The following is a 15,338-nucleotide window of genomic DNA, read 5'->3' on the forward strand; positions in this document are numbered from 1 at the left end:
TGAAAAATAAAATATAAAGGATAGAATGACAACATCAAAGGCACATTTAGCATAATGTAGGTAAATGAAAAGGACAGATGGAAGATCAAATTGTTGGCTTCATCTGCAACAATTTCAACTGTGTAAAATTGCTTATCTGATACGGGTGGTACATATCTGTTTAATGTGTGTAAATGAGAATTAACAAGTTAACATGGTGGTTCAATATGTTTTGTATCATTAATGGATTTTAACACTATATTACTATATGTAGAGCAGGAAAAGTATATTCAGTGCTATACAAAATATGGATTACAATGCAGTCCCCTACTCTGAGAAGCTTTTAATACGAAATAAGTTCAGAGGTGCAATAAAATGTATGTAGTCTATACCACTTAATACTCAGCAGTTTTCCTTTCTATTTTCTCACCAGAAGGTGGCATACAATGCACAGTTTATACATATTTGTCCATTTCCACCCCCCATTTTACTCCAGCTTAGAACTTTCAGCCTTTTAGAATAAATAGAGTCTGACGGGTTTAGTTTATTTTGTGAAATAATCACAAAAGATCCTTTCTGCAAATACAATAAATGTTATCCAGGAGCAATTTGGAGCAAGTGGTATTGATATTTATACCATATATGTTGATTGAAAAGTAGTTGGCTATAACAGTGGAATCTGAATCTCTCCAGAATGTTATAAATATCTCCTTACATACGTGGTGTGGGACATATAAAAGTGAGTTTATTACAATTAGTGGGGAAATATTTTTATTATAAATTGAAAGGAAAATAGAAAACTATACTATTAGCTTCAGCAAATCAGTAGAAAAAACTTTCTTAGCCCTTGCCCTGATGGTCTGTTACTTATTAGAGTATATGCTTTACATGATATCTCTCTATTTTTGTAATTCGAAACTGATGATTAGCGCATGAGAGAAAGTCTTTTGGAGAGAGAGAAAATCAAATAAATGAAACAGTGAGACAGGAAAAAAATGTGGCACATATCACATAATATTAAACCTTTTTGTTTGATGATGTTAATGGATACTTAAATTGCTCTATGTAACACAGTCTAATAAACCTAGCATCCCAAAGCATGCTGTTCAGAGGCATTATTTTTGTAGGCTTGTTGGTCATGAGTAATTCAATTACACAGTACACTGTACAGCCATTAGCTGGCCACTAGGGGATGCTAGAAAGTTCATCCTTCCCCCCCATCCTCACATCTGCAGCTCTCAGCATACTCTCTGCCAGTTTGCGTGGCAGGCTGCTCCTAGTCCCAGCAATTCTGCACTGTGGAACAGTGTTCTGTTGAATGAACCACTAAGGTGTCATTTTTGTACAGATCCTAACTAATATTTTCTGTATGTTGCAGTAAGAAAATTGCTACATGGACTGTACTGGCAAGAGAGAAGTGTGTGCACAGTGGGACACAGAGTGCAGAAGTACAGTATGTAAAGAATTTCCTAGAGAGAAACCCCTGGGTTACACAGCTGTAACTGAAAGTAGAATTTGGTTCAACTTAAAAAACACCAAAGCCAAGAAATTTAAAAATTTAAAAATTCTGCCAACTACATAAACTATGCCATGGTACGCACATACAGACACCTTGTGGTCCTCCCTACATACATCCTTTTTTGTGGCATGGCAAGCATCTAAATGGCAACCATAGTCGCTCAACATCAATGGGACAGCTGCATGAATAAGATCTGCAGAATAGGGCCCTTGCTGAGCACACCTCAGCATACCCTGCTGAGCCTTGTCTGGTAATACTTAATGTACAAAAACAGGCAGGCTGTCAATTCACAGAAAAGAAGTCTGACATTGCAGCTGAGCTAATGTATCCTTCTTTTTGCCTACTTATGAGAAAGGACAGTGGGGGAAAAACACCTCCAGGTCTAATCAGGGTCTCCTGAATACTAAAAGAAGAAGCCTACCTTCTAATCAACATTATCTGTAGGTACTGATGATGAGGATGAAGAATGTGTAAACCCATAAGAACATAAGAAGAACATAAGAATGGCCCTACTGGGTCATACCAAGAGTCCACCTAGCCCAGTATGCTGTCTTCCGACAGTGGCCAGTGCCAGGTGCCCCAGAGGGAATGAACAGAACAGGTAATCATCAAGTGATCTGTCCCCTGTCGCTCATTCCCAGCTTCTGGCAAACAGAGGCTAGGGACACCATACAGAGGCTAGGAACACCATAAACCCATTAATCCTACAGACCTATATTTGATATCATATACATTGAATACTCCGTCAAATGAATTTCCTGAGGGATGAATGAATAACTAAGTAAATACAAAAGTAACAACACGTGCTTATCACTTTTCATCCTAATGTCTCAAAATCACTCAGCAAATAGGGGAAGATATCGACCTCCCCAGTTCGCAAGTGAAGTAACTCAGACACAAGTTAGTTACACAGCAAGTCAATGGCAGAATCAGGAATAGAACCCAGGTCTCCTGGCTGGCAGTCCATTTGTAATCATGAAACTATGAAGATTCTACATGAAAAGCAAAGCCATTATTTTATCAAAAGAATTGAATATGTTTTATTTACTACATGAGCTTCAGTTAAACTATTCACAAATAGGACATGAAAGATGGGGCCAATAACATAACATAGTACACTATTTCCTTTTCCTGCACATATGGACTAAGCAGTTTGGAAACTGCAATTTTAGTCAAAAATTGCTTATTCCTCAGGTAGGCCCCGATTCAACACAGCACTTAGGACATGCTCAACTTTCAGCACATGATGTAATCCCCATGGGGACTAAACTCACATGAGCAAAGTTATGCATATGCATAAGTGTCTGGAGGATCCGGATTTAAATGTGCTGTCCTTATAGAGTACAGAGACATAGTTAATTCTTTTCCAGTGCACTTTTTCAGAGATCAAGCCAAAGTGTCCTGCATTTTCACCAGGGTCGAAGAAATCTGTAAACAATGTGTTACTAGCATTCTTAAAAAAAGTTATCATTTTTGCTAAAAAGCAAACTCTGGCAGATTTGTTCCCCTCTCTTTAAATAAAACAGATTAATAAGGCTATTTAACTCTCTACTCTTGGAGCAATTCAGTGGTGCACTATTTTTGATTAATGAAAGGAAGACAGAAAAAGTGTCCTTACCTCATTTTCTAAGCTCATTTTTCTGCTATTAGTTTGATAGAAGTTTTAAAAAGTGCAAGCTACATTTCTAATTCAAAAATAATAACTTCTACTTCCTCAGCAATTACAGGAAATAAAGCAATAAGATAAATCATTTTTAAGTCAACAGTGGTGTCAGTTTTAGCATAACTAATGCCTGCCCCACCAACATACACAACTCCAAAGTGTATGGAAATTAGAAGTCCCATGTGTGAATGTTAATTGATATTTAGATTACTAAATGCTCACCCATCCTAACAAAATTAATACTAACAGTGTGACTTAAACTCTGCTGAATCTGAGATCCAGGTCAGTTGTACAAAGAGTTGCCAAAATATAGTTGGAAAATACTACTTCCCCAAAGCAACAGCCTTGGTACGAATAGCGAACAGCGGGGCCACATGGCCCAATATTCATCTGTCTGGCACCACTATTATTTAAAGCTATTTGTAGAACTATTTACAGTCATATATTTCTATCGCTATTTTGGTCTAATATCAACATCTTTCTTCTGGAAAACTGCAAATAGAGTTTCCCAAAAACAATAAAAATGGAAATGGCACACTGACTTGTCTAACCATTTATTTTCAATTAGTTGTAACGCTCATTGTTTCCAAGTACTAGTGCAAACTTATTGGCAATGTGCTAGCTGAACATTCACCTTCATGTTCTTGATTAAACAAGACACCAAATATTGATGCATATTTTATTAAAATAATTGGCAGGGTTCTATTGTTATGGGGAATTAACTTTTAAGGTGATTAGTTTAAAATACAGTGATGAAGAGATTAACAGGTAAAATATCTACCTTGCCTGCACAAACTGAGATAAAGAAAATAAGACAAGACACAGAATTACCGTATATACTCAATCATAAGCCCGTTAGTTTACTCCCCCAAGATGGATAAGTAAAAATGGAAAATTTTGATAACCCATTCATAAGCCGACCCTATAATTCAGGGGTCAGCAAACTTTGGCTCCCGGGCCATCAGGATAAGCTGCTGGTGGGCCGAGATGGTTTGTTTACCTTGTGCGTCCGCAGGCATGGAGGTAAACCTAAGTAAACAAAGTGTCCTGGCACGCCAGCTGCTAATCCTGACGGGCCGGGACAGCAACTGGTGGGGAAACTTTTTGTGGGGGAGAAGCTGGGAGTCAGGGGAGTAATCCTTGTGACCACTCCCATGACCCCACCCCTAGCCCGGGACCCCCACACTCTCCCCATTCCAACCCTTCCCACCTTATCTGGGGAGGGCCAGGGGAGGATGTCTCTGGCCTGGCTGGAGCTGCTCCGGCAGGCCAGACCAGGCGGCGCAGCCGCAGCATGTTCCAGGGGGCTGGGCCGGGCGGCACGGCTGCAGCGTGCTCCGGCGCCAGGCCAGTGCGGCCACAGCCTGCTCTGGGGGGCAGGGCCGAGCGGCACGGCTGCAGCCTGCCAGCCCTGGAGCTGCAGCTGCTTCGGAGGCTGGGGGGAGAGCCGCGTGGCCAGAAGCGGAGAGACTCTGGCCCCGCCTCTTCCCTTCTGGCTCTGCTGGTTGTGCTGCTCTCCTTGCTCCCTCCGTTGGGGGAGGGGCTGTGTCCCACCTCTCCCTCTCTATACCTGTTCATAAGCCGACCCCCTTCTCTGGTGTTCCCTTTTTTACTAAAAAAAATTCGGCCTATGAACAAGTATATACGGTACTTAATATATGTAGCTTCTATTCGCCATAAGTGCTGCTCCAGAGGTGTTGACCTAAAGAAACTCTACAGACTTTTGTGACTTGGAATCTATGAGCCTCATCCTCTTTGTCCCTTTCCTGCAGCTGCAAAATGCTGGTTGTAATAGACACACTTATTTTACCATCAAATTTAAAGTTCTGTGAAGGTGAGACTGGAGATTTTATTTGCAGTTCTATATGGCCCAGACATGTGAGCATTTCCTATGAGGGCAAGAGACTACAATGGTGCAGCAAATTTTCTGATGAGCAAGTCAGCTGGCTGTGGAGCCAGTACCCAAGATGGGCATCAGTTCTGTGGTCCTTAAACACTGTGCTGGGTCACAGACCATCCCATGGAAGAAAGAATTTTCAAAGCAAGAGAGACAGTGTGTGTGTGTACGTCTGTTTGTCTGTCTCAAGAAAACAAATAGAGAGAGATGAAATAGAGTGACCAAGGTTGACATGCCTAGTAAAAAGGAATCATTTTCTGCTGCTACCGGTAACTTTTTTCGAGACTCCAGGTGAGCTTCTTATTCCAACACTACAAGGAACTCCAATGGTGTTCTTGCTTACCTGTCACTGGACATTCAATTGTAATGTTTGCTCCAATTCTTGCCACTATCACACCTCCAACAGTTACCGAGAGATTACTAACTTCCAGATTTGTGACATTTATTCCAGGGGACAAAATGACAGGAGCCTCTTCAAAAGAAAATGAAAGGAATTATCAATTTAAAATATATTTATTTTAAGTTTTATGTACGTTATAGACCTTGTATTTAAAATTATCATCATTTAAGCAGAATTAATGTTGAAAAAAAACATACTGATAGTAGGGTGAATCAGCTAACTTGGCCCATGGCTGGCATGGTTTTAGTTGAAATACAATTTAACAGCAATCAGAAATCCTTATTTCTAGTTACTAATTCAGTCAAACTCAATCCAGATTTGGGAGTAGAGGATGGGTGTTAGTGCTAAACAAAGAAATGCTACTCATGATACTATAGCTGCCATGATCAGCATTACCTGCATACAACAGCGAAGACGTTTCCATATCAGAACCAAAGTCGTTGACCACCATGCATCCATACACGCCAAGTTCCTTTCGGGTAGGATTGAGAATCTGTACTTTTCCAGTGACATCCAAAACCACTCTGAAGAATGTTTAAGGGGAAAAAAAGGTTTATTCATGTAGGAACAAATCCAGTGCCCAGTTACATATCTCAGCTGTAAACCAAGTCTCCCTTCAAGAACATAGGAGGAAGAATCTTCCCATCAAGGATAACAGGGCCGGCTTTAGGCCAATTCCACCAATTCCCCCGAATCGGGCCCCGCGCCTAAGAGGGCCCCGTGCCCAGTGACAGGGCCGCCCAGAGTGGGGGGCAAGTGGCAGAGAATCCCTTCCCTGGCTAGAGGCGCCTTTTTAATTTTTACTCACCTGGCAGCACTCCGGGTCTTTGGTGGCACTTTGGCGGCGGGTCCTTCAGTGACGCCGAAGATCCGGAGCGAGTGAAGGACCCGCCGCCAAAGACTAGGAGCATGGCCTGGTGAGTACAAGCCCCATGTGGTTTTTTTTAGTCATTCCTGCCGGGGCCCCATTGAAACTGTTCGAATCGGGCCTCGCACTTCCTAAAGCCCGCCCTGACAGAGCAGAAGCAGAACTGCCCTGTAGAAGCTACTCTAGTCCAACGAGGAGAGCAGCCTCCATGCTTCCAGTGTGCCCCCTTTCTGGTGGCAAGGAGAAGCACTGAAGGATATGTGCAGTGATGGCTCCTCCCACTCATCCTCTCCTCTCAAACAGCAATGTGGAGCTGAAGTCTGGGCCATGCAGAAGATGGACAGCATCTCCAAACCCTTCCTTCCCACTGTGCAGCAGTACAACCCTGCTTTTGCTGCCAAGAGACACCCCTCCCCCTACCCACAGAGGAAGTGGCAGGATTAGACCTGAAATGAACAAGTTTCTGTGGGACAATAATAAAAAATTATGAGCAATTTTTAGAAAAAAATACTTTATGTCCCATCGAAAGCACTCTAGAGCATAGTGGGCTTGTCACCTCAGACCAGCAGTTTTGGGAACAACACGTGCAAGGTGGCTGGGATATGACTTATGGAAAGTCTTAGGCCTGGCACATGGTGGGACCTTAGACTCTCAGCAGGGGGAGGAAATAAGGATCAAGGATTTACAATGTTAAGGGCTACCTGACTTTGTGTATTGATATAGTTTGTAATTATTTTTTCCATTAGCAATAAAGCTGCAGCTTTCCACAAAATACTGTCTTCCATCTGAACCCCTTTCCTAGTATCTCAGCGGCAAGGTACATGACCCAAAACCATGTGGGAAGATTCTGAGAATGCCAACCTGGTGTATTTATACTTTTTCCCCTTGTTAGATTTCCCAGCACTTAGTAACTTCAGCTACACTGTGCACCAATGCATACATAAATAAATTGTTGATCTGACATCCTACTTGATTGGCTAAATGTACAAAGATAAAGCTATATTATGTGGGAAACACAAAACTATGTTACAAATGAAGTCCTGCTTCACGTATGGAACAAAACCTGGTTTTCCCCCACCTCTGGGGCAAATTAATACTTGTATAGCACAGCACCCACACCTAAAACATATTTTGAAGAGACATTATTATTTGTCTCATACATTTCTAAATATACATATATTATTTATCTTACTACAAAAAAGAGGGGAATGGAGACCCGGTTGCTAGTGAAACCCTAAAATGGTAAGGATCTCTATGTTAGAAAGTGCAATTTATAATTGTAGGTATTAGAAATAAAAAAGATACTTACATATCAACATATACTTAAAATGAAAACATCAGTTGCAACAAATAAATGGGAAATTACAAATGTCCCACAAACTAAAGAACAATTGGCAGGAGCATCATGCTTCAAAAACATTTTCATTCTTAAAAAAAATCTTATTTTTGGCATCCCTACTTTAATTGATAGCCCTAGAGAATTATATTTTTCTTGGCAATTGGGTTAATCAGTTAAGTATGTTGAGAAATATCCAAAAATGCCTTTATCATTTCAGAATCATTTCTTCATTACTCAAAGGCTAGTTATAATTTCAACAGGCTAAACCATTAAGCTAATGTTAATATTATCAGTTGAGTTTCTCAATTACCAGCAGTGGAGTAAAAGTATTTGCTCAAAACTGAGCAAATATCTGATAATACATGTTGCTCTACCTTTTCTCCAAGTACATTTCCAAACTGTGGTTGTAATATAGGGTCCTTTTACATTTTGACATTCCATTATCTTTAATAGAAAGATCTGTAGGTAATGAAGGATTTAAAAAAATCATAAGGATTTGTTTCTTTCTAAGACAATATTACGTTGTACAAATTATGCACAGTGAGCGCATCTAAAAGTTCATTCTAGTTTTAGAGAAAGTAACATTTTCAGAGATGTTTCCTATACATAAAATGGTGAATAATACTAGAATTGGTACTATCTCTAGAACTGGAAGGAACTTTTAAAATGATCCCCCTATCTGACATAGAATCATAGGACTGGAAGGGACCTCAAGAGGTCATCTAGTCCAGTCCCCTGCTCTAATGGCAGGACTAAGTATTATCTAGACCATTCCTGACAGGTGTTTGCCTAACCTGCTCCTAAAAATCTCAATGATGGAGATTCCAAACCTCCCTAGGCAATTTATTCCAGTGCTTAACTGCCCTGACAGGAAGTTTTTCCTAATGTTCTGTTGGCTTATCTCTTGCTGCAATTTAAGCCCACTGCTTCTTGTCCTATCCTCAGAGATTAAGGAGAACAATTTTTCTCCCTCCTCCTTTGTAACAACTTTATATGTACTTGAAAACTGTTATGTTGCCTCTCTGTCTTGTGTTCTCCAGGCTAAACCAACCCAATATCCCCAAACTTCCCTCATAGGTCATGTTTTTTTAGACCTTTAATCATTTTTGTTGCTCTTCTCTGGACTTTCTCCAATTTGTCCACATCTTTCCTGAAATGTGGTGCCCAGAACTGGACACAATACTCCAATTGAGGCCTAATCAGCACTGAGTCGGGTGGAAGAATTACTTCTCATATCTTGCTTACAACACTCCTGCTAATACATCCCAGAATGATGTTTGCTTTTTTTTGCAACAGCTTTACGCTGTTGACTCATATTTAGCTTGTGATACACAATGACCTCCAGATCCCTTTCTGCAGCACTGCTTCCTAGACAGTCACTTCCCATTTTGTAAGTGCGCAACTGATTGTTGCTGCCTAAGTGGAGTACTTTGCATTTGTCCTTATTGAATTTCATCATATTTACTTCAGATCATTTCTCCAGTTTGTCTAGATCAGGGTTCTCAAACTGGGGGGGTCATGAGGTTATTCCATGGGGGGGTCATGAGCTATCAGCCTCCACCCCAAACCCCACTTTGTCTCCCGCATTTATAATGGTGTTAAATATATAAAAATAGTGTTTTTAATGTACAAGGGGGGTTGCACTCAGAGGCTTGCTATGTGAAAGGGGTTACCAGTACAAAAGTTTGAGAACCACTGGTCTAGAGCATTTTGAATTTTAATCCTATCCTCCAAAGCACTTGCAACCCCTCCCAGCTTGGTATCGTCCACAAACTTTATAAGTATACTCTCTATGCCAACGGTTCTCAAACTGTGGATTGGGACCCCAAAGTGGGTCATGACCCTGTTTTAATGGGGTCACCAGGGCTGGCTTAGATTTGCTGGGACCTGGGGCTGAAGCCAAAGCCTGAGGACTTCAAACCTGGGCAGCGAGGCTCAGATTGGGCTTTGGCCCCCCTGCCTGAGGTGGTGGGGCTCAGGCTTTGCCCCCCACCTGAGGCGGCAGGGCTTGGTAGAGCTCAGACTTCAGTCCCTCCTGGGGTTGTGTAGTAATTTTTATTGTCAGAAGGAGGTCACGATGCAATGAAGTTTGAGAATCCCTGCTCTATCCCATTATCTAAATCAGGGGTCGGCAACGTTTGGCACGCGGCTCGCCACGGTAAGCACCTTGGTGGGCCGGGCCAGTTTTATTTACCTGCTGACGTGGCAGGTTCAGCCGATCGCGGCCCCCACGGTTCGCCGTCCCGGGCCAATGGGGGCGGCGAGAAGCGGCGCGGGCGAGCGATGTGCTGGCTGTGGCTTCTTGCCGCCCCCATTGGCCCGGGACGGCAAACCGCGGCCAGTGGGGGCCGCAATCGGCCGAACCTGCCGCATCAGCAGGTAAATAAAACTGGCCTGGCCCGCCAAGGTGCTTACCCTGGCGAGCCGCGTGCCAAACGTTGCCGACCCCTGCTCTACTCTATGGTATATCAAAAATGCTCTCACACATTTTTCCCTTTATATTTAGTTTAGTATACGTCTATTTATTCTCTAATGCAGATAAGTTACTTTAGGCAGAATGTATAAAACACACACAGTATAGCCTCCTTTGTGATATAAAAATTAATCCTGCCATATAATATCATAGAATTATATGTGCACTGTTTCTTTAATGAAATGATTTGTGAGACAATCTGACACACATTTCAAATAAAAGTATAAATTTTGTAATAAGGAGATGAAAAGCACAGTGCTCACATTTACTTCATTTTCACAATAATGCATTTTTAACATTACACAACATGCTAGATTTTAGTTTTTGCCAATAACATAACAAGATTCATATAAAACCAAAATAAACCATGTTTACTTACTTCTCAGAGGATTGTAATGCTTCTCCATCTTTTGTCCAAGTATATTTTGGCTCACTAATGTCTGTAGTTTCACACAGTAAATTGACAGCGCTAGTACTCTTGGTCAGAAAAACTGTATTTCCAATTCGTGCAGTTATTGTTTTATTAAAGGAAACTCTAGGAACTTGTTTTTGCCTTATAATACCAGGTCCTTTTTGATTGAACATCAGCTTGCCTAGGGTTTTTGTGTTGAAACGTTCAGATACATTTGGTGATTTACCAGTGAGCTTCGAGGCTAATTTTTCTTCATGCAAGCCTTTCCATTTTTCAGTAGTAAGTTGTAGTGGTCTAGATAATTCAGCAACTAATTGATATATGACTTGGGATGCTAAATCATCACTGACCTCTCCAGCTTCAATGAGTTGACTCATGTTCTTTATCAGTTCTTCAAACTGTACAGTATCCATGCTGTAAGCACCTTGAAGAATTGCTGCCTCCAGACGTTTGTTCTTGAACTCAGGAGGGCTGTATTCTTCTGCTGAATTACTCACATGGGTTTCAAAATTTCTCAGAAATGGTTGATCATTAACTTGTCCATCACCGAGATACAGCTCATTCTTTTTACTCCATATTTGCCACATTTTGCTCATTTTATGCCATTTGGCTCCAAAACTGTTGGCTTCATTGTGATCTGTGCCACTGGTCTCACTTGAATGTTTTCTAAAAGTTGGAGGTTCTATTAGCCGGTTGTCAGTGCCAATAAGTTTCAGAACAAATGTTTTATGCACAGAGCCTGCAATACACTTGTACACTCCAATATCTGCAGCCCCAAGGCTATGTATTTTCAGTGATCCTGACTTAGTGATGCCAAGTCTTTTAGAGTTTTGTAGATGTTGTCCATCTTTCTCCCATTGGATAAGTGACTTTTGAAATCTTCGTACTGGGCACTTAATTACAACAGATGTTTTTGGAAGCAGATAGGCTCGGCTTCCAATGGTAAAATTAATGCGTTTCTCTTGCCGTGTCTGTATGTAGACTCGGTGTATACTGACAATCTGAGGTCCATGGGCAGCATGCTTCTCTGGACGCTTGGGTTTAATTTCTTGTTTAATCTCTGAAACAGCAATCAAGTGTTGAAAAAGATTGAATCACTGGCACTCTCCCTAACAAATTCTGCTTTTCTGAGAACGTTGGTCATAGCATTTTCTCTGATTTGGTTCAGGTCAGCTCCCAACTTGCTGACTTTTTATCTGTGTCACATACACACAATCAGGAATAATGATATGGTCAAATTTTCTGGCCCCAATTTAGGCATTCTCCTGCTTCTCTCTAAACCTCCAGCAGCTCTTATCATATCAATGAGAAGGCACATATAACACATATCTGTATAGAGGGCAATATTTGGAAGAGGAGGAAGAGTGCAATAAGGTAGGCATGCTATATCTGCTATTCTTATTGCTGCCAGTTGAAAGGGAAAGAAAGGGGGTAAAGGAAGAGGAAAAGCCAAATAAAAGGTGGAGCGCAACATCACTTTTCCAATATCTGGGCACTGCAGTGAGTGTAGGGCACCTGGATAACACAAAGTCCATTAGAAAAAGCAGGACTCTCTTTTCTATGGCTATTAGACCTGCTGGCTGGCTGGCAGGCAGATTGAGATCAAGTTGACAGCAGCCAGGAGATGAGAACAGGAGTCAATGAATGTGCAGTGAGGGAATAGAGAAGGCCATGCTACTATCATTGGACTGGTGGACAATTTCTTTGGCTAGAAGAGGCTTTGGTCACAGAGTCCTGCTGTTAGCAGGGGTCAGGAATACAGGAAGGAAGGGGGAGAGAAAGAGAGAAAAAAGTCAGATCCTGGAGAGGGCTGGTAAGTCAGAAGATGCCTGTGGACAAGCTGAAGAGAAAACTGAGACGAGCTTCATGCAGGAAGGTGTGGAGGCAGAACGCTGAGTATGGTGAGGCACCTCCTGAATTACACAGCAGGAATTTGAACCCAACAAGGTTTCTGGAGAGCTGCCTCAATGACTATAGCCAAAGACAGGCCTTCCCAGCAGTGGCCGGATAGACAGAGGAACACAGTATGAAAATGACTGCAGTATTTCAGATACCATTTTGTTGACTCATTACTGGTAACTACTCTGCCCCTTTCTGATCAGCAGAACTAATCTTACTAAGAAAACATTAGGTAGCTGAGAAACAGAACAATGCAGAAGGAAAGTAGCAGAAGCATACACCCCGGCTATTCACTTTGTGCAAGGCAAGGTGAAACTGGCCAGCCAGGGGAGTCAGGAAACTCCCTAGACGGGTGCTAGAGAACACTCAGTTTTTACTAGTGACCCATTCTGTTGGTATGTGACAGAGAACAAAACCCAGCAAGCTGCAGAATGACTTGAATGAGTCAGAGAAATAGACAAATTAATCAAACATTCCTGCATTTGGTTGAATCTAAAATAATTACTACTATACCATTTGGTGAGAACATAAAAAAAAAAAGACAAACCTTGACAGCAAGTTATTGCAAAAATTTGAGTGCTTCAGATATCATATACATATGCTTTGGATATGTTGTAAAGGAAGAGGTAAAAAGTTAAATGCTTCAAGCATTCAGAAAGTGTGCACACTGTATGAACTACACCCCAGAGTACATTCTTATGCTTATAAAACAGAATACTGTAGTTATTTTCGATATTTTGGCTAATGAGTTCTGACCAATGTGGATATCCTGGTTTCATAATTACATAGCTCTTAAATCAGTATTTGTTATCCAGATACATGGTTCCCTCAACCAACCATTTTATGACTAAGATTATTAAAAGAGTGTCCTGTTTTTAATAACTATTGGGCTCAAAATATTTGTTTTAATGAAAATGTTCCAGTATTAAAGCTTCAATTTCCAAAACCCAGCATACATACACAGCTAGTGTAACTTTATACACACAAAATACTTTGTGCTATGCTATGTTTACATTAGTTATTCCAATACAGAATTAAACCCAGTGCGTGTTTATAAATACATTCAAGTCTGACTGATCAATTTAACTTTTTTTAAAGAAAGACTGCATCAATTCTTCTTAGCATTGCAGCAACAGAGGGTGTGTGTGTGTTTGTGTGTGTATGTGGGGGGCAGAGTTAGAAGTGAGAGTTTTGTGGACTGCAGGAGAATAGTCCACAATGAACTTTCTGGATCCCTGGAAGCATCATAATTTGCAGCTTTGGAAGAGGTGGGCTTTTTGGGAGGGATTCCACAAAAGGTAAACCTGCTGAATATATTAGCCTGAACTAATGCCACAGGGCCTGATCCTCAGCTGGTGTAGCTCTGTTGTCTCCAATGGAGCTACACACATTTTTACCAACTGGCGATCTGGCTTGTAAACTGTAAGCTTGTAAGCTATTTCCCAGGACCTAGGAAGCCAGAGATATTTCTACCTCGATTGGGCCTTCATAAAGTAAAGAGCATGCCCAGATACTGTGTCTAAGGAGTCAGACTTAGACTAACAAGCCCCATCACCATAAGCAGATGGTAAAAATTAAGCCCTCAGTTGTGTCCTGAAGACTGAGTCCTGAGGAGAGGGCACTGAAGAATGCCACTTCAGTGCAAGCTCTGGGAGGTACCACCTCTCCCAAAGCAGCCCTGCTTTGGTGACAGTGTGCATGGTGCACCATCCCTTAGAACAGTGCAGGCTGCTCTCCTCTTTGTAGCCTCGAGCTCTACTTTTTGGGGTGATGCCAAGTTCCTGTCTCCCACCCACTCCCTTCAGGTGACTTGTGCTGAGTCCCTGGATGTAGTAGGAGGAAACAGTCCTTGAATGTTCCTATGAATCCCAGGATTGCTACTGTCCCTGGCCCTTGATGCAAGAAGCAAAGTGAGAATCTGGAGTATGCTCTCCTCTCTCACCCTTTGTGTACTCATGTAAATGCCAGGCAGAATCCAGCCTTAGAGGCTAATAAATTTAAAACCTTGTCCTGAACAGTTTGAGAACTTGAAGGGAGAGGCCAGTCACTAGCCCTCTTTCATCATTTTAGTCTGCACCCCACTGCCTGCCCTAATAACTACTGTATGTCTTCATACGTTGCTCCCTTCTTACTACAATGGAAGCTGACAATGTTACTTTAACATCACTCTCCACTAAGCAATTTGCAGACCACATTGCAGGCCACATTGCCATTCAACTATCCACAATTAATTAAATTCAGATAGATATGCAGCTCAAAATATTTTATTAAACCTTATGCCAAGGACATTCCTGAAAGTCCATGGGGCTTTATTTAAGTGGTGTTTTGAACCTCAGGATTCTGGCATGTTAATCTGAAATGAAGTCCAGGAAAAGAAGTTTCATATTATGTATGAATCAGAATTGCACTATTTTATTTTGTGTTGTGAATAACCATTTATACAAAGCTAGAAAATACATAACGAAGTAGCTATTTCTGGACAAGACCATTAACTGGATCAAAACCAAGAAGCCTGCACATATTACCGGATATTTACAGATCTGTATGATGCAAAACTTTCAATTCTTCCAAACCTAGAGTGAATGTTTTCAATTGAATAGTTGTCATTAAATATATTGTGTTCAGTAGACTTTTATCAAATTGTATCTGACATTTAGGCCATTCATAAGAGCCTTTTTTAAAAAAGACACAAATTTATATCCTCCTTTCTAAAGGAAGAAAAACAGAGGCCCACATCGAGGGAATGTTTGCACATGCATTCACTATAACTGAACCTAAAAGAGACATCTACCTGGCTATTTTACATGTGCAGTTAGCACAATTGTCTACCTGGCTATTTCGCATGTGCCATTAGCACAATTACAATCATTATCATGACAAGATCATGCT

General features: G+C 41.3%; 1 protein-coding gene across 10 annotated transcripts in view; it reads right to left on the minus strand.

Annotated features, from left to right (window-relative positions):
* ADAMTSL3 (ADAMTS like 3) overlaps window positions 1-15,338 on the minus strand; it is a 261,150-nt gene that overhangs the window by 28,883 nt on the left and 216,929 nt on the right. For all 10 annotated transcript variants that reach the window (XM_054042181.1, XM_054042182.1, XM_054042179.1 and 7 more), the window contains exons 21-23: window positions 10,518-11,610; window positions 5,855-5,982; window positions 5,402-5,530 (exon numbers count right to left, since the gene is read on the minus strand). In XM_054042181.1, coding sequence (XP_053898156.1) covers window positions 5,402-5,530; window positions 5,855-5,982; window positions 10,518-11,610 — 1,350 coding nt within the window. The remainder of the gene's footprint in view (window positions 1-5,401; window positions 5,531-5,854; window positions 5,983-10,517; window positions 11,611-15,338) is intronic.

The sequence above is a fragment of the Malaclemys terrapin genome, chromosome 10 (genome assembly GCF_027887155.1).
Source record: "Malaclemys terrapin pileata isolate rMalTer1 chromosome 10, rMalTer1.hap1, whole genome shotgun sequence".
Taxonomy (NCBI): Eukaryota; Metazoa; Chordata; order Testudines; family Emydidae; genus Malaclemys; species Malaclemys terrapin.